Below are 20,579 nucleotides of genomic sequence, written 5' to 3'. Positions count from 1 at the left end.
TTGCCTTCCCCAGTTGTGCACAGCCGCAGTGTATAATGGAAGAGCAATCTGTTGTCATATGGACTGGGGATGGAATCCCTCTTACTAGCTGGGTTCTTGGGCAAAATACTTAATCTATCTTCTATCTATAAATTAATGACACCACCCATCTCAGAAGATTGCTGTGAAACCCATGCAAAATTACATACTAAGTGCCTGGGCATAGTGAACATTTTTGAAATGTTAGCTCTTCTTCCCTCAGGTTGGGAAGAGGTGGCTATGATGTCCCATAGTTCTGAATACGTACTAATATTTGCCAACTTTTTCCATTTCAATCCTCGTCTTTTAGCAAACCTAATTACATGTCTCCAAGACATGTAGGTAGATTCTAGATGTCATAGCTTTCCCATTCTAATACTATCTTATGAAGTCCCTGGTCTTCTGAAATTACTACAGTTGCCCAATAAAGAGTTTGGAAAGGCACTAACAAGATGCCCATCAATACGACAATAGCTCTTTCCAGACCCCTGAAGGTCAAAATGTTTCCCACACTCCTCCAATGGGACCTGCCTTCTGTAGTACCTTCAAGCTGGGTCATATTAGCCCTGGGCTTAAAGCAAATCAATAACAGTCCAGGACTGTTAGTTAATCCAATAGTAAAGCTACTTAGGAGGGAAAATCCAAATTTCCAGATGAGGGAGAAAAGAGCTGCAGAAAATGGACAATAACTATTGTTTATAAAGAAGAAAAGGGGGCTTCCCTGGTGGCGCAGTGGTTGGGAGTCCGCCTGCCAATGCGGGGGACACAGGTTCGTGCCCCGGTCCGGGAGGATCCCACATGCCGCGGAGTGGCTGGGCCCGTGAGCCATGGCCACTGGGCCTGTGCGTCCGGAGCCTGTGCTCCGCAACGGGAGAGGCCACAACAGTGAGAGGCCTGCGTACCACAAAAAAAAAAAGAGAAAGAAGAAAAGGTTTCCCTAAATTTTGAGGGACTTACTGGCAGGTCAGCCTTTTCAAACGAAAGGGTCCCAAAGCTGCTGGGTGTATCTGATAAATGGTACATATGTTTCATGCTTTTCTTCTGTTTGTATTTAATATTTAGCAATACAAAATGGAGGAAGGAACCTCAGTTTCCAAATAAGAAACTTAAATTTAACATCTTTAAAACCATTTAATCTCATTTCTAGATGACCTCACAGACATAAAAAGACGAACACACAAAGATGATCAATCCAGAATTATTTATAATAGCCAAACCTGGAAACCAAATCAAGGTCCATTAGTTAGGGATCAACTAGTTAAATTATAATACATACAACAGGTTATGGTACAGACATTAAAAATAATGTACATCTGTATCTACTGACAACTAATGTGATCCACTACATATTACTGGGTAAGAAAAGCTCATTATAGAAAACCATGTATCACTTGATCCCATTTGGAAGGAAGTGACAGTATAGTGCAGCAGTTCTCAAACTTTCTGGTCTCAGGAGTCCTGTACACTGAAAGATTACTGAGGACCCCAAAGAACTTTTGTTTTTGTTTATGTAAGATATACAGTATAGACACTGATATACTGTACTTGAAAATAAAACTAAGCTTGCCTCTCAATTTTTCTGTGAACCTAAAACTACTCTAAAAAATCTTTCAAAAAAAACTTAATTAAAAAAGTATTTAAAAATAACGATACCAAACCCATATTAACAAAATAACATATTTTATGAAAAAACTTATATTCCCCACCCCCCCACACACCAAATTAATAAGAGTAGTATTGTTACTGTTTTACACTTTGGCGAATCTCTTTAACGTCTGGCTCAAAAGAAGAAAAGTAGATTACCTTCTGCATTATAGCAAGTGTATTCGTTTGTTAGAGCTGCCATAACAAAATACCACAGACTAGGTGGCTTAAACAACATCATTTATTTTCTCAATAAATTCTGGAGGCTAGAAGCCCAAGATTAAAGTGTTGGCAGACTTGGGAATTCCCTGGTGGTTCAGTGGTTAAGACTCCCTGCTTTCACTGCCGAGGGCCTGGGTTCAATCCCTGGTCGGGGAACTAAGATCTCACAAGCAGCAAAGCACGGCCAAAAAAAAAAGAAAAAAAAGGTGTTGGTAGACTTGGTTTCTCCTGTCTCCTCCTGGCTTGCAGATGGCTGCCTTCTTGCTGTCATACATGGTCTTTCCTCTGTGCATGCACATATCTGATGTTTTTCTTTCTTTTTTGGTTGTCAAATGATCCTTTATTGAAATATTTTCCTTTGCTGTCCTTCACTAGCTGGGCATTCCAATGCACCACTGTTGATGTCATCCATGATGTCATGAGGGTGGCAGCCATCAACATTGCAGTCCACAGACTGGGCAATCCCTGGGATCTTTTTAATGGTTCCAGACAGTTCTTTTTTTTTTTTTTTTTTTTTTTTGGCGGTACATGGGCCTCTCACTGTTGTGGCCTCTCCCGTTGCGGAGCACAGGCTCCGGATGTGCAGGCTCAGCGGCCATGGCTCACGGGCCCAGCGGCTCCACAGCGTGTGGGATCTTCCAGGACCGGGGCACGAACCCGTGTCCCCTGCATCGGCAGGCGGACTCTCAACCACTGTGCCACCAGGGAAGCCCCCAGACAGTTCCTGAGCTAAAAATAAGTGCCACATCTGTTGGGCAATGTTGACAATCTCATCAAAAATTGTATGTCCACTGTGCTTAATGTTCTGCTTCTGTCTCTTGGTCTTTCCTTGAGGGCTTTGATGATCAGGGCAGAGGCAGAAGGGACTTCCTCAGTCTGGCCCTGTCTGTTCTGAATTGGTCAGTTTCACTGTCATTCTTGGACCCTTCCAATCACCAGTTACTAGGCAATATCATCAACCAAACTTTTTTGGAGACAGACCCAGGGAGCTGATCTCGGTAGTCAGAGGTCCGATGTTTCTTTGTGTATCCAAATTTCCTCTACTTATAAGGACATCAGTCAGACTGGCTTAGGGCCCACCCTAACAGCCTCAGCCTCATTTTAACTTAATCACCTCTTTAAAGGGCTTATCTCCAAACAGTTACATCCCGAGGTACTAGCGGGTGAGGGCTTCAACATATGAATTCTCAGGGGACACAATTCAGCCCATAATAGTAGCTATAATGGGAAGTAGCTAGTAAAAGGCACAGCAGAAGTACTGAGAGCAAATTGAGTTTCTCTCTAAAAACATGTATCTATAACCTAAACCTACCAACTTACAAAATTCTAGAAAACACAAAAATATACAAACATATATTCTATTAACCATCTGTGTGATGATGTTACCATATCCTATAGCCTCTGGAAAACTCCACTGTACACTCAGGAGAGAATCAGAGTGAAAAAGGCTAATTATGCCTTAATATTTTTATGAAAATAGTAGGACGTTCCCACCCCTCCAAAGGATCTCAGGGACTCTGAGGGGTACAAAGACCACATTTTAAGAACCACAGATACAAGCTTTATGACCTCAGGCAAATTTCTTAACCTTGTTAAACCTCAGTTTCTAAAATGAGGTTAATGATAACACCAACTTAAGTGGGCTTGTAAAGATTTAATGAATAAATACACATTATTCACAAATAAATGACAAATGTGAGCATTCTGCTAATATTAGCTGTTATCATTCGTGAAAAATTACTTAGCAACATGATATATGTGCTTAAATACATAGGAAGTAGTAACCTCTGGATGAGGACTTTTTTTAAACAAATATTTAAATTGAAGCATAACACTGGAAAAAGCATAAGACAAAGTAGATAGCTTGATGATTTTTCACACAGTAATCTTATTTTACCTTTGTTTGAGAGATCATTTTATTAATAACAACAAAAAAGTTATTGATAAACAACCACAACAGCAGCCCCTTTTCTCACCTATAGCATCCTTGGGTTTTGCTATCCATCTTCCTGTAAGCATCAAGACAGAATCTGAGAGGTGTTCCTTAACTCAATACCCCTCTGGTACCATCAGGTTCTCTCTGGCACCAGGAAAAGCGCACAGTGCAAGAGCAAACCTGAACCAATCTTTGTGTCATTATGAAGCTGGATTCTCATCCGTGTCCAATTTAGTAAACTCTGAAGTTCACTTAAAAAATAACCATTATAGGACTTCCTTGGTGGTCCAGTGGTTAAGAATCTGCCAATGCAGGGGACACAGGTTCAAACTCTGGTCCGGGAAGATCCCATAAGACATGGGGCAACTAAGCACGTGCACCACAACTACCGATCCTGCACTCTAGAGCCCACGAGCTGCAACTACTGAGCCTGCACCCCACAACTACTGAAGCCTGCACACCGCAACTACTGAGCCAACGCACTGCAACTACTGAAGCCCACATGCTCTGGGGCCCGTGTGCCACAACTACTGAGTCGCATGCTGCAACTACTGAAGCCTGCGCGCCTTAGAGCCCATGCTCTGCAACAAGAGAAGCCACCACAATGAGAAGCCCGTGCAGTGCAACGAAGAGTAGCTCCCACTTGCTGCAACTAGAGAAAATCCCACATGCAGCAATGAAGACCCAACACAGCCAAAAATAAGGTAAATAACCATTATAAGAAACATTTATCATGTTTCTACCAAGGGTATGGAGTTCATTTGGGGGTAACTCATTGTGCCCCTTCAAAAAAACACCAATATTATTCTCCATAACAAAGTTCCTTATATAAAAACACAGATCTTATGTAATAATCATGGTGATTTTTTTCCCCTTCTCCTCTTAGAGGAGTTGAGGGTGAATTCAGTGCCTCAAAAGCCAACTGGAGCGATGTTAGGTGCAAGTTAACTCTATTTCAGTGCAGAATGAACTGCAAAGTGGTAATACTAAGGGAGACTGGATTATAAGCACAGAAGTAAATCCTCCATCCTTGACCCTTTACAGTTTGGTGAAAGGGGACCTGGAATCTTGAAAATTCTTTTAGCTCCATCAAAAATTATTTGCTCTCTAACACTGTTGCTCTTCTCTAAAAGTTCTACATCAAAACTACCTGCTACTCCCCCTTCTACAACAGTAATTTAAAGTGTACTTTCTTTAGAGCTACATTGTCTCAAAAATTTGTCTATTGGCTTCTAGAAAGAAAACTTAAAACATAAAATTTTTTTTCCAATTCTACCAATACCTACAAACTTACAAAACAAAAATACATAAGCACACACTCTATTAACCATCAGAGTGATGATGTCACCATATCACATAGCTGCTGGAAAACTCCACTTTACAAGCATGAAAGAATGAGAGTGAAAAAGACAAATAACTTGTGAAAAATTACTTAACAGTATGATAAGTCCTTAAATGCATAGTTACCTCTAAATACTAAATAACTAAATAAATAATAATAAATAATAAATATTAATAATAATAATAAATAACTAAATAACAGAATTTCTAATTCTGTTAAGAATTTAGCATTTGATATATAAAGTTACATTTTCCAAAGACAAAAATTTTTTTCCTAAAAACGTTAAGTCATACCTCTGATTTTCAAAAGAAGAAATCTTTACTTCCTGGTCAAGGTTGCCCAACAGCAGCTGTCAGAAAGAAATCAGTAAGACAGAAGCGGGACCAAGAAGAGATGAGGGCACTGAATTTCAGTCGACTCTGCTATTCAGTACTACCTCTGGGAGCACTCATTCCCATATGCCATTTAACCATCAGAGGTGAGTGAGGTAAAATCTCAACTTAAATTAAAAAATGAATATTACCAGTAGAAAGCTTTTTGGGGAAAAACCAACCCTGCAGGCAGCAATACGTAACTCCTGGATGAAAAATATGCTATGCTATTGAATAAGTGATGGCAGCAATGTATCCCAACACACATTGACTAAGGGGGTCAAACAAACTATATAATAATACTAAAAGAAAAACACAGTTACTTTAGAAATTCATTTATTCACAAATCATCTGTGCAGTCACATTGATAACGAATCTCTGAGTGTTATACACAGCCCTTACCATGTCGTGGCCTTATTAACACACAGGATTCAGAATCATACTTCTCAAATAGAAAGTAAGAATTAAGATTAAGACTAAGGAATGAAGGAAAGAGAGAGGCCATGGAGGCAGAAAGGCTGTGAGGGGGTAGAGATGAGAGGTAACAGTGAGGCTAGAGCTCCCCAGCAGAGAGTGTGGCAGGACTGATGGGTGGGGCAAACCTGTGCTGGGAGCTCCCTCCCTTTGCTGGTCTGCAGCAAGGAAGGAGTGAGTGCCTTCTGTGGCTGACACTCTCCCAGGGAACTCTGCATAGTCCTGCTGGTATCACCATTGTTTTGATTGCTGCTGCCCTGAGAAGTAAACAGAAAAGAGCTACAATACTGCAGCTCCATCAGTGGCATGGGAAGGCGAGGGTTAGGGTAGGGTGAAGGAACAGGAATCTAAGAAATATAAAAGGTACCAACTTCAGAAGAAAAAGGACAGATGAAAGTAAAAGGTAAAAACCAGTTATTTTGCTAAAGTTTAAATTCTAAGTAGTAAAGGAACTGAAAGCAGGGTCTCAAATATTTGTACACACATGTTCATAGGGCATTATTCACAACAGCCAAGAAGTGGAAGGAACCCAAGTGTCCATCGATGGAAGACTGGATGAACAAAATGTGGTTCAGTCGGCCCTCCATATCCATGGGTTCCACATCCGTGGAGTCAACCAACTGCAGACCAAAACTATTTGGAAAAAAAATTACAGAAAGTTACAGAAAGGAAAACTTGAATTTATTGTGTGCCGGCAAATATTTACATGGCATTTACACTGTGTTTGGTATTATAAATAACTTGAGATGATTTAAAGTATACAGGAGGGTATGCATAGGTTATATGCAAATATTATGCCATTTTATATAAGGGACTTGAGAATCCACAGATACCAAGGGAGGTACTGAAACCAAAGGAAACCGAGGGGTGAGTGTGTATATACATCAGATGGAATATTACTCAGCCTTAAAAAGGAAGGAAGTCCTGACACATGCTACAAAATGGATGAACCTTGAGGACATTATGCTAAGTATATGCCAGTCACAAAACGACAAATACTGTATGATTCCACTTATATGAGGTATCTCAAGTAGTCAAATCCATAGAAAGAGAAAGCAGAATGGTGGTTGCCAGGGGCCTGGGGGGGTGGGGGGCAAGAAGAGTTGCTTAAATGGGTACAGAGTTTCAGATTTGCAAGATAAAGAAGTTCTAGAGATATTTCACAACAATATGAATATACCTAACACTTCCGAACTGTATATTTGAAAATGGCTTAAGATGATAAATTTTAGGTTATGTGTTTTTTACCACAATAAAAAACAAATTCTGGGTATTGATTAAAAGGGGGAAGGAAAAAATACAAACCTTCTACAATCTATAGATATTATCTAGGTGGAGAGATTAATAAGATCACACATCTGTAATTCTCTTTTAAAGTATTAATGTAAGAGTTTAATGGTTGAGGCAAAATCAGTAGGTATATAAGAAATAATGCAAATCCGAGCTCCACTGGGCTTCAGAGGTACATTTTCAGAGAAGAACTTTGGAAAGAGAGGTAGACCCTGTGAAAGATGAACAAGCTAAGGGTTAATGTTCTCCCTGTGCTCACAACCATCTCGCTGACAGTGCAATGACTGTGGACCACCATTAGACACCATGGTATCCTTGGAGAACCACCCAGGAAAGTTATCACCCAAATTTCCACATCCCTCCTTGGCAATTAAAATGATGATACTTCTCCTCAGCACCTTGTGAGGATGTTCAATTTCCAGTGTTTTCCAAGATCCACCTCAGGAGAAGTCAATTTGTCCACAGGAGGCATAGTTTCCAAAGCTGTCTACTGTGAACCTCTGAGAGATGTGAATTGAATTGAGCTTTAGGGTACCAAAGCAGAAGTTCTCAAATAGCTGAAAAGGAAGAATAAAAACTCAGAGTGACTATCCAAAGAAAATCATAGATAAAACATTAAACATCAGATTCTCTTGCAAAAACACCACAACAATCCTGACAAACCTCCTGGTGCTTTCTTTTCAGTATTTATTTTGAAAAATGATCCTGGAGAGGAGGGATAGGAGCAGGAGTGAGAAAAGAACAGCAGCTCTTCGTTGATTAATTGAAAAGCCTCCTCTGACAAAATGCACTAGAGAAAGAGGTCTGAGGAGTCAACTCCAAAATGTATCTATTGAGCAGATATGACCAGGAACTTGTAACAAACATCCTAGGGCCATACCCTGATCCACAGGGCCTAACAAAGCTGCTTCTATGACTTGCAGTTACTGACCATGCAGGATGTTAGTTTTGTTACAACCAGGATAAAATTTGATATAATATATTCCCCCACCTCATCAACAACATTTATTAGAAACAGTGACTAAAATAAACAGAAGATAAGGTTCCTGCCCTACAAATAATTCTGATAACCCAGCAAGGAGTACAGAACACTTTTGCACACAAAACAGCCAGAGGAACACTTCTATTGAATGATGTAACAAGTACAAATGATAATATTTATCAAAAACCTTTCATTAGACTTTGGATTCAAGCCAGCATCCTAAAGTAAATGCTCTTTACTACAATTCTTGATTTTAAAAGCTTTCAACTTTGTCAGAGGGAGGGATGAGCCACACTCTGAGAAAGACCCGCTCTTGTGATTAGCACATTTACAAGGCAGAATGCAAAATGACATCAGAATTCGTTGAGGAAAATTAAACCACACTCCTTAGATAAGGAGTGTGAAAGAGTAAAGGGCTGACCTTCTGTTAGGATGGAAGAGTTGCTCTTTCTAAAATGTCAGCACAATCCTGAGAAAGCCTTTCAGTACGTGAACCAACAATGCTTGAGTAGAACCTAAAGTTGAGACCTTTGCACATTAGCAAGTGACTGTCTTGTCTCTTCACTTATTTTTATAGTATCTCTATAGCCACGGGCTTCAGCCACTGTCACCTTTCCTCTTCCTGCAAATAACCACCTAGCGAAATGCCCAGGGTTCATTTAAAGTGTAACTTTATAAAGCCCAGTAAATACTGATTCTTCAATATGACATCAACTTGACCCCAAAGATCTATTTAGAGGTTGTGTGCTGCATTGTCTTGTCTTTCAGAAAGGTGATCAGCTCTTGCCTGCATTGATTTACACAATTAACTTCTCTTCCTGGCTTCAGCAGCCTGTTCAAACCATATCCACCCTTTTGTGTAAAGAAATACAGCCCAAAATGTTTATCAGCTAATCCCTTTGCTGAACGTTAATTTGAAGTGAAAGCCATGCCAACAAGACTGACAGATTTACAGCTTTACAAACTGAAGCCTTCTAGGTACAAAGAAGACATAACCAAAGGGGCAATAAAAGACAAGGCAAAACTAAACTAAAAGGGAACTCATAATACTTTCAACAAGTTAGTTTTTAGGGATTAGCAGTCCATGGTTCTTCTCTTTGTACCTATGCTTCCAAGTGATGGAGACACCACAGCTAGGAGCTGGAAAGTACTTACCTCTGACTTCCCTTTGCCTTTTAAATACTTACAACCTCCAGATGGCATGATTTGCCAGGGAGATTTCTCATGCTTTAGGTTTGAAGCAAAGAGTAATACGGTGATAATGAAGTTAGCTGGGATGTGATTTCAATGCAGTAATTACACATATTAAAAGAAGACTGAACACAAATTCTCATGCTCCTCTAAGACAAGAGCAGCAGGTGGAAAGACTGAAGTCAGTCTAAACTTATGACAGGCATGTGGGAGCTGGGTGGCTGTGGACAGACGATACCACCCATGGTACAAGATCAGAATGGGTAAAGACTCAATAAGATAAACAAGTTTAAGTACCTTCCTTGTAAACTGTAAAGCACTCCTGAAAAGTAAATATTTCCTAAGATGTTTACAACATCTCTCTGCTCTTCTTAACCTGTCCTTATTCTACCTTCATAGGCTGCCATCTTCTTTTGCACCTTTTGATAACATCATAATCAAATGGATTTCTTATCCAAAGTCCCTAGTGCAAGGCCAAGCTTCATTTTAGCCTTTCCTGTCCCTATGTTCTTGTTCTGTTTATGATGCTTTAGTAACATTTTTCATAGTTATTTTATTGTTTAGTCATTCTTTTATCTTTAGTCTTAAGCTTCTCTTTTAGTTCTGCCAATTATTTCTGGTGACTTGTTAAAATATAAGCTCTACAGAAGAAAGATCTTTTATGTTCTTCAAAGCTGAATCCCACTATATGTTGTATCTAAGCATTTGTTGGATAAAATGACAACAAAATCAAATGTTGGAGATGTCTGTGTACTTCGTTCGTGTAGGAAAAGAGAAAACTATAACATGGCCTTGTTTAGATGGATATAAAAATCTCATTTATAGATCACCACCTAGGAATCTCTGAACAAGACTTACCCAATGGTATTACCTCTAATGTAACTTCAACTGTAACTATTTGTGAAGAAAGAATTTATAGTTATTAGTAATGGAAATTTCACATATTCCTTTAAATTTCTATGTGTTTCTTATTGTCAAAGCCTAGTCTTAGCTCAAATTTCTGATCTAGAATGTCACTGAGCACCTGATATTGTGCATTTTCATGTAAAGAGGCATATGATGTGGTGTTGTCTCCCAGGCAACTGCCATCTGGTTAGGGAGATGGGGTATGTGTCAGAAGAGAGGCATGTTGATGACACGGGTGTGTTTACCTTGTGAAAAGTTACTGTATTATGTATTCAATTAAAGTTTACCTAAAACAATATAGGTGGCAAAGGTTAAGTGTGGGAGGAGAGGTACAGGCAATTAATAAATGCAGTGGGAAGTAAGAAAACAATGGATGTAGAGGGGTGGGGCGTCTAGAAAAGCCATCTGGAAGAGTCAGAAACTGAGCTGGGCCTTGTAGCAAGTCTAAGACTTAGTGAAGAGGAGGAGGGAGGGCAGCACGAAGGCAGAAATGGGTATGGAGGGTCAAGTAGACCAGGTTAGATGTAATGGTGGGTCCCTAAAAAGAAGCAGTGAGAAGACTAAGGCTAGAGACATAAGGAGGTAAAATCAGATTAAGGGGGGCCCTGAGGGTCAGGTTCAGAAGTTAGACTTCATTCTAGATGGTGGGGAACCACTGAAGGCTTCTGAGTAAGCTGGTGGCCCAAGATGAAAATGAAGGGAAATTAATCTGGGTGTGGCATATTGATTGTGCTGACTGGAGAAAGGAACAAGAGAAGAAAGAAAAGGAGACCAGGGTAGCAGTTAAACTGTGAGATACTGAGTGTCTATTGACTAAAAATAGTAGTAGTGGGCCTGGAAAGATTGGAGCAGATGTGAAATACTATGAATGAAACACAGAACAGACTCCGTGATTTTCTGGATGAGAGGAAGGAGATACAAAAAGAAGATGAGAAAAGTCATGGATGACAGGGTAAAGGGATATGTGAGGGTACCATTGATAGCGACAGAACATTTCTGAGTGGGAGCTATTTTATGGGGAAAAACAACAAAAAAAAATTCAGATCTGTTTATACACTCATTCTATGTCTTTAGCTGTGTGTCTCAAGCCCTTCTCCAACCAAGGGTTTGCCTGGTATGCTCTGAGAATATATATTAAAGACATGAAATCCGTAGCACAGTTAAGTGGAAGCACATCACCACAGAAACTTTACAACTTTTTTTTTAATTGAGTAGTAGTTCTCTTTGTATTAGGGAAATGAACTCTTTGTGTGATGAATTGCAAATATATTTTCCCCCAATTTGTCATTTGTCTTTTGACTTCACTTATGGTGATTTTTACCACGTCAATTTAAATTTTTATAAACTCAAATATATCATAACAGATTTCTAAAACAAAGTTACCTAATGTCAATATTGTTATATATTAAAAAATCAAGGTGAACAACAAATATTTATGTTGACAACAATACTAATGAAGTAAAGATCTAAAGTTTACTAAGCAAGCATGCATGCCAGGCATTATACTTCGGGCTCTATGTGATTATCTGACTGCCTCCTCACAACCCCAAGAAGTAGATACTATTATTAACCCCCATTTTAGGGTTGAACCTGAAATTTAAAAGGCTAAAGTAACTTGCCCAAGAATACACAGCAAGTAAACAGTGGAAAATTGACATTCATAAAGCTGGAAAAGAAAAAAAAAAAGGAAATTAAGATTCAAACCCAGAACCTATATACAAAACAGAAATAGACCCACAGACACAGAAAACAAATTTATGATTACCAAAGGGGAAAGGGGGCAGAGGGATAAATTAGGAGTTTGGGATTAACATATATACACTATTATACACAAAATAGATAGCCAACAAGGACCTACTGTATAGCACAGGGAACTACACTCGATATTGTGTGATAACCTACATGAGAAAACAATCTGAAAAAAAAAAGATATATATGTATGTATAACTGAATCACTTTGCTGTACACCTGAAACTAACACAACACTGTATATCAACTATACTTAAATAAAACAGAAAAAAAGATTCAAACCCAGGTAGCCTAACACTGAAGTCTGAACTCTTTAACCTCTGTACTCTACAGCCTCTCCTTGTGGGTGATGCCCCTTAAAACCTGGCCCTGTTAAACCACAGAGATTAAGCTTGACTCACAAAACTCCCAAAGACTGAAATGAACATATTTTTTCCTTGTTATTACAACTTTCATTGTCACTTCTTATCCTGGACCTCGTTTAAGAATCAGATGGGGCTTCTCTGGTGGCTCAGTGGTTGAGAGTCCGCCTACCGATGCAGGGGACGCGGGTTCGTGCCCCAGTCCGGGAAGATCCCACATGCCGCGAAGCGGCTGGGCCCATGAGCCATGGCCGCTGAGCCTACGCGGCCGGAGTCTGTGCTCCGCAACGAGAGAAGCCACAACAGTGAGAGGCCCGCATACCGCAAAAAAAAAAAAAAAAAAAAAAAAAAGAATCAGATGGCTCTAGTTCAGCTAGAAGAATTTTAATTGAATTCTGGATGAAAATAAGCACAAATCAACTAAATGGCTCCATTTAATTCGGTACCTGAATAGAGAAGAGGAAAAAGCTTAAACTACAAGTTTAAAAAAAGAAAAAAGAAACTTGGTTGCTCTTTATAGGCTAAAGTAGTTCAAGAACAGCAACGTGGTCTATTGTTTAGAAAATAAAAGACCTAACAGGAAAAATTTAAATTAAAAAAGAACCATGGCAAGGTATTTAAATCATATTGAGTTTTTTTCCCCTCACTGTTGTTTTATAACAATTCCTTGGGGATTTTGAAACCTAAACCTTTTTCTTTCTGAAAACATTTCTCTCTGACGCACACACAGAGCCCTGTTGTGTTGGAAGCCAGCATTTTTTAAAGCCTGTGGTAAAGGAACAAAACAATGAACAGCTGCACAAAACTACAAATATTTGATAAGGAAACAAACATAGAATTTAAGACTGCCAGTATTTGTGATATCACTTGTAAGTAATAAGTACTGATTTGGACAATTTAAGAAAATTTAAAACCCAAGTAAGTGTAAGTATGACATTTGAAAACTGTTAAGCATACAGCTGCTATCCTTTATTGACTACTCACAGTTATCTGCAGAAAATTAAACAAAACTTTCCTATTACCAAGTAAAAAGACAAATGTGGACCACCAAGATGAAAGGTTGTTGATCAAAACCAAAGCTTCCCTGACAGAATCTCAAGACAAAGATCTAACCATCCTGCTGTCCCTTCCTCACATGATCTGTGAAGCCTACCATTTTTAGTTTGTACATGTTTGTTTCCTAGGTAGAACACAGAAGAAATTATTGATTTCTGGTAGTGTAGTGGTATACACTGAAAGAAAACAAAAAGCAAGATTTAAGGGCTAACTGTGGTCATTTTCCCTTGCATTCATTTCAGACCTTCTACTCCTTCCTCTCAGGCTCTATGACACAACAAGACCAGAAATAATTCCACGTGACTAGGCTGTAAAGATGAGCCTCAAAATCTCAGCGAGAGGTGGGGAGGAGAATAAAGAGGAACCTCCTAATATCTGTGACCTCAAGCTACAAAACTGAATGAATGGTCAATCCTCAATAGCATAATGACATTTATGTTGGGGATCCCTGTCCATTGGGCTTCCCAAATGAGGCTCGCTCTCTTTCTTCAATCTTAGACAAAGTAGTGGTCACTCTCTTCAAAGATCTCTCCTTTAAGAAAAACTATTCCTTGTGCTGGGTGGCCTCGGTGAACTATTTGCTATCTGATTTGACTTCAAAAAGAGGAAATTCAGTTTTGAAGTCTAAAATGAAGATTCAAAATATGTAAGTCCTGGCAAAAGAAAGAAAAGCAAAAATGAACGAATGGGATCTAATTAAATTTAAGAGCTTTTGCACAGCAAAGGAAACCAGTGACAAAATGAAAAGACAACCCAATGAATGGCAGAAAATATTTGCAAATGATATGGCTGACAAGGGGTTAATAGTCAAAATATACAAACAGCTCATACAACTCAATAACAAAAAAAACAACCCAATTAAAAAATGGGCAGAAGACCTGAACAGACATTTTTCCAAAGATATACAGATGGCTAAAAGACACATGAAACGATGTTCAACGTTAATTATCAGGCAAATGCAAATCAAAACAACAATGAGATAACACCTCACACTTGTCAAAATGGCTATCATCAAAAAGTCTACAAATAACAAATGTTGGTGAGGATGTGGAGAAAAGGGAACCCCCCTACAAGGGACCCCCCCTACAAGGGAACCCCCCTGTAAACTGGTGTAGCCACTATGGAAAACAGTATGGAGGTTCCTTATAAAACGAAAATAGAGTTACCATATGATCCAGCCATTCCACTCCTGGGTATGTATCCCCCCAAAATTTAAAAACACTAATTCAGAAAGACACATGTACCTTAATGTTCATAGCAGCACTATTACATCATAGCCAAGATATGGAAGCAAACTCAGTATCTATCAGCAGATGAATGAATAAAGAATGTGGTATATACATATATTTGTGTGTGTGTGTGTGTGTGGTTTATACAGGAATATTACTGTGCCATAAAAAAGAATGAAATTCTGTCATTTGCAACAATATGGATGGACCTAGAGAGTATTATGCTTAGTTAAATAAGTCAGACAGAAAAAGACAAATATATGTTATCACTTATATGTAAAATCTAAAAAATAAAAGAAATGAATGTATATAGCAAAACAGAAACAGACTCACAGATATAGAAAACAAACTAGTGGACATCAGTGAGGAGAGGGAAGGGGGGAGGGGCAAGATAGGGGTATGAGATTAAGAGACACAAAATACTATGTATAAAACAGATAAGCAACAAGGATATATTGTACAGCATAGGGAATTACAGCCATTACTTTGAAATAACTTTTTTTTTTGGCCACACCATGTGGCATGCGGGACCTTAGTTCCCCCAACAGGGATCAAAGCCACACCCCCTGCAGTGTAAGCACGGAGTCTCAACCACTGGACCACCAGGGAAGTCCTAAAATAACTTTAAATGGAGCATAATCTACAAAAATACTGAATCACTCTGCTGTACACCTGAAACTAATATAATATTGTAAATCAACTATACAGTTTTTTAAAAATTATTTTTGGCTGCATTGGGTCTTCGTTGCTGCACACGGGCTTTCTCTAGTTGCAGTGAGCAGGGGCTACTCTTCATTGCGGTGCATGGGCTTCTCACTGCGGTGGCTTCTCTTACTGCAGAGCACAGGCTCTAGGCGCGCGGGCTTCAGTGGTTGTGGCTTGCGGGCTCTAGAGCACAGGCTCAATAATAGCTGTGGCGCACGCGCTTAGTTGCTCCGTGGCATGTTGGATCTTCCCACTGCACCACCACGGAGGTCCTTATACAATTTTTTTTTAATGTTAAGTCCTATGAAATTTATAGTCATTCCTGGTATGTGCAAGTTAAACTAACCCTTAGTACATAATCTGGTACAAATGAAAATAAGTACTGGTGTTCAATTAATGCAAGGATTTAGAAGGATGCAGGTGGGTCCTGTTTCTCCCCCAAGAAGGGATGATTTCTATTGTTTTCATATATGGCAATTAGACTTCTGAAACCTAAAGTAAACAGGAATGGCAAATGCACCCTACTTTGAAGTTTTCCCAGTGTTTTTCTTCTATAATCTGTTTTACTAACTTCTATTTCTCACAATTACCCCCTGTTTACAGATAAAAGTAACAGTAATAGCACTATTTTGTACTTAATAATAATGCTCCCCCACCTACCTCCCTACCAGGGATGGTATGAGGATGAATGGAAGACAGTCTGACAAGCACTTTGAGCTCTTTGGAAGGCACTCCCACAGGAAGCCTTGCTGAGGCTAAGTAACACCTTTCATCTAAGGATCTAAAAAGTATCTCACAAAGCCCAGCTCATTAACCCTTCAAAAAATCACTGTGACATAAACCAGAGCTCAGCATTATTATACCCATTTAAAAGATAAGAAACAGAGACAGGCTAGGACCACTAACATTGTGATATAAATTTAAGAGTTCCTGGGACCAGGCCTAGAACACAGGCCAGCAGAAGGCCATGTCCACATGGCAGTGTGCATTTGTCTCACAATCTGAATAACAGATCTGTACCAAAGAATGCCAGGTGGGGAAGAAGTCCCATCCTTGGGCTATGCATATGCAATCAGACAGCAAAGGAGGCGTCCACTTGGTTTTGTGGCCAAGAAAGACAAGTAATGTGAAAAAACTATAATCACAGCCCTTGAAAAATTCTAACTGAAAAACAACAAAACAAATAATGGTATATTTCAGAAGCATTCTTCACAAAATTGTACGTCCAGGTACAAAATGGTAAGACTTTAGGTAGTAAACAGAAAGATATGGACAACAGACTAAAAATATAATAGATTTGAAAACTATCACAGCTCTTCATATGTCATATTGCCAATGTCACTTAGAATTAGGATCACAAGTAAGTTTTTTCTTTTCCCACAGGTAAGTTTTGTTTGTTAAAATTCCCCAAACCTAAAAAAATGATTCTGAGTTTCTGCCAAGGTACCAGGCAATTCAAATTCTCAAGGTACCTTGCATTTTTCTTCCGGCTATGTGCAAGATTACTCCTGAAGAGAGCAAATATGAGAGATGTGAAGAGACAAGAAGGAAAATGGTGATCTAACACATCAGGTCAAAAAGACCTTCCATCTACTTGAAAAATATTTATACAGGCTGCACTCACATTGATTCTTTCTAAATCATCACAAAAGAACACAATGGAGCCTATTCACACTAAGGTTAAGTCATGTCCCTCTATGCATACATAAACATACCCAACTTCACCTGGAAACCAAAGGTAGAAACTTCTTTTCTATTGAAGAGAGAGATCAAAACAGTTCTTAGGGCAAACTAGACTTCAATGCTTTCCTATCAATAACCACAGAGCTACTCTCTCCCTCAATTTCTCCATCTTTAAACAGGGACAATACCTTACCTTACAAGGATATTCTGCAGTTACAGGAAGATAAATTATCAGATGGAATTTTGAGCTCTATTATTGTCACTCACCAACTACAACGTCCAATGCATCATTACAGGATAAAAAGCAGCTTCCTTAGGGGGCTTCCCTGGTGGCGCAGTGGTTGGGAGTCCGCCTGCCGATGTAGGGGACGCGGGTTCGTGCCCTGGTCCGGGGGGATCCCGCGTGCCGCGGGGCGGCTGGGCCCGTGGGCCCGTGGGCCCGTGGGCCGTGGCCGCTGGGCCTGCGCGTCCGGGGCCTGCGCGTCCGGAGCCTGTGCTCCGCAACGGGGGAGGCCGCAGCGGTGAGAGGCCCGCATACCGCAAAAAAAAAAAAAAAAAAAAAAAAAAAAAAAGCAGCTTCCTTAAAAGAAAAAAAGAAAAGGTCTAGAAGGAACTCTGATAGCTTACAGTCTCTGCAGTCATCAACTGGTTTCACGGGGCTATATTTTTAAAGAATGGAATAGAAATATCTACTTCAGAATAAAAGACAAAGTGATTGTTAGGTGGTTACTATCCTAGAGTCATTTCCAAGTACAGCCCTAACTCCGCCTGAGATACCACATCTAATCTGAAACCTCAAACTGCAGTGATCAGTGGTGAGAGAGCCAATAATGATAGCTAATAATAGCCAATAAAAATAGGACATAATGTACTTCCAAAAGGCCGGGGGCACCTCAGACCAAGGGAGCAAGTCAAGGCCAGTCTGTGGGAGGAGTAATTATTATCATCAATTACCTCTAAAAGGAAAGAGCAAGAAGAACGTAATCAGTGGATCAGCTATGATTTTTCAACCTATCAGCACATCACTCCTGCTTTAGGCATCTCCATTAAAACAGCACCAAAAAGCTTGCATGTCACCAGAGCCCAAGTCTCCTCACTGACTGCAGTGGCATAGGAACATTATCAAGCTGCTCACACAGAATGGGAACGTGAACTTCCCTCTTTGATTCTGCTCTCCCAAACCACCTGCCTCTCCCAGCTGCGGAGAGCACGAGGAATGTTTATAGGCCTGACCTGAAGAGGCGCCAGGCAGAAGCCAAACAACCAGGGAATGAAAGCTTTAAAACCTCCTTCAAATAATTATGCAGGGTTGCACTTTTGGATGTTCGGCCTGAGCCTCACTGCTGACGTGAGGATTATCAAGTTTAAGACTCTGCTGGTAAGGCCAAATGACCTATTAGAGTGAATTAAAACTGCTATATACAAACAGGATGCCAGACAGTTCTGCTAAGCACCTCAATACTCAAAATGCCAAAGGACTTCCCCTCCCTGCAGAGTCTTTCAGTTTTAAAAAGTAGCAATAAAAAAATGTGGGTGGAGGTAGGAAGCAGAAGAGAAGAGGCTGTGCTAACATGGCTGAAAAAGCCAGACCTCATCTCAGCACCCAGCAGCACGCTCTGCTGGTTTCCACAGCAGCAGGTAGAATTAGCATCAGAGATGGGCTGCTGGGAGTTCAGTTTGCTGCAAAATTTCTTCCAGAGAAAGCCCTGCCTTCAGGCATGTTTATTACTGCTCCACCAGGGAAAAACTGCCCCAGGTGGCTGCTAGCTAGCAAGGTCTCTTCAATGCCCTAAGCCTGCAACCCTAAGGGCAGATGCCCTTTCAGAACTAATCTAGGTAACATTTCTGCCAACAAATTCTTTCCCTCGGAGGGAGGCTGCTTAATGCTCATTCAAATCTGTTACCACTCTTACTTTCAGTTTGGTCATCTTCCCTCAGGGATTCCCTCCAACAACAGCAACAGGAGGTAAGTGTTCCATCTTTGTATTATATATGAGAAAGGAAGTGCAAGTCAGCAGAAAGGAGCAGAGATGACTTCTGCTCAGCCTGGGGGTCTCTAGGCAAATGGCTTTAGGGAGGCGGGGCACAAAGAGGCTGAATAGTGTGCCAAGTGACAAATTCAGAAAAAGAACAGTGAGAAAAGAGGAAAGGTCATCAGATGCAGCCACCTCCACTCCAACTTTTCCAACAGGAGAACAGCAACAAGAAAAGTTAAAGAGCAAATCAGATGTCCCTCGGCAACATCAGGCACCGGCAAGAGCATATATACATATAAATAAGAGCTGTCCAAAAAATAGCTGTTTGAAATGCTTCCTTGGAAGGTAAGAGAAAGGTTGCCACATGTTATATTAGATTTTCAACTAAGTCATCTTATTAGACAATGAGACGTGAAATATTTATTTTGTCCTCTGTCAGGACCATAGGAAACCTGCCTTCAGTAGCACCACTGGAACATTATCTATTATGACACACACTTACTTAACTTGTCTGTAATCCAGTCCAGATGGCCCCCTTCCCCTCTGCAAAGGTGTGGGCTAAACGTCAGACAAAAGGCCTTGGAAGAGGGATAGGGTTATCATCCCCACACACACCTCAGGAGTTGCAAGACCTCTACAATTTAACAAACTGGTATCAATGTTTTAACCTACAACTGAGAGCGCAAACTTTGAACTGGAATTCTGGTTGACTTACATCTTGTTTTTCTACTTTTATTTTGTAATAATAATGTTCATCTATGAGCATTAGTTCTAAAACTGTTTCACCATTGAGATATGGGAAAGAGGACATGATTTCTTAAGAAATCGTCACAGCTTCATCGCATGGTGAACTTCACTCTCATTTCTTTTCTCTTTCCACAATGTCCTCTAACATTTGGAATAACACTTAGACACTGCTGGCACCAAGCCACCTAATCTAATACGGTTTCATTTGTTCTGGTCTCTAAACAACAGGCTGTCTCAAAGAAGACAGTGAGTGCCCTGTCACCATCTCTAGGTGCAGATTTATATTTGGTTACTGGTGTGTTTACACTGTAGCTAAAAAACCACAATGGAATATATACATACAATGGAATATTATTCAGTCTTAAAAAGAAACTAAATCCTGATACATGCTACAATGTGTATGAAACTTGGAAACATTATGTAACTGAAATAAGCCAGAATCAAGGTAAATACTGTATAATTCCACTTATATGTAGTACCTATAAAGCCAAATTCATAGAGACAGTAAGTAGAATTATGGTTGCCAAGGGCGGAGGGGAGGGGAGAATGAAGAGTTATTGTTTAATGGGTATACGGTTTCAATTTGGGATGGTGAAAAAGTTCTGGAGATGGATGGTGGTGATGGTTATACAACAATGTGAACGTGCTTATTAATGACACTGAATTATACACTTAAAGTGGTTAAAATGGTAAATC

The 20,579-nt window shown here is 39.9% G+C and overlaps 1 protein-coding gene across 9 annotated transcripts in view; it reads right to left on the bottom strand.

Moving 5' to 3' along the window:
* Nucleotides 1-5,852: 5,852 nt before the first annotated feature.
* ASCC1 (activating signal cointegrator 1 complex subunit 1) overlaps nucleotides 5,853-20,579 on the bottom strand; it is a 122,609-nt gene continuing 107,882 nt past the window's right edge. For 6 of the 9 annotated variants that reach the window (XM_067025424.1, XM_067025422.1, XM_067025426.1 and 3 more), the window contains 2 exons: nucleotides 7,696-7,854; nucleotides 5,853-6,640 (listed from right to left, as the gene is read on the bottom strand). In XM_067025424.1, coding sequence (XP_066881525.1) covers nucleotides 7,738-7,854 — 117 coding nt within the window. In that variant the 3' untranslated portion in view covers nucleotides 5,853-6,640; nucleotides 7,696-7,737. Of the gene's footprint in view, nucleotides 6,641-7,371; nucleotides 7,510-7,695; nucleotides 7,855-20,579 lie in introns of those variants that run through there. The other 3 variants (XM_067025423.1, XM_067025425.1, XM_067025428.1) reach the window with 1 other exon arrangement.

Source organism: Kogia breviceps, chromosome 2, assembly GCF_026419965.1.
Source record: "Kogia breviceps isolate mKogBre1 chromosome 2, mKogBre1 haplotype 1, whole genome shotgun sequence".
In the NCBI taxonomy this organism is placed as follows: domain Eukaryota; kingdom Metazoa; phylum Chordata; class Mammalia; order Artiodactyla; family Physeteridae; genus Kogia; species Kogia breviceps.
This window is presented reverse-complemented; position numbering and strand designations above follow the sequence as displayed.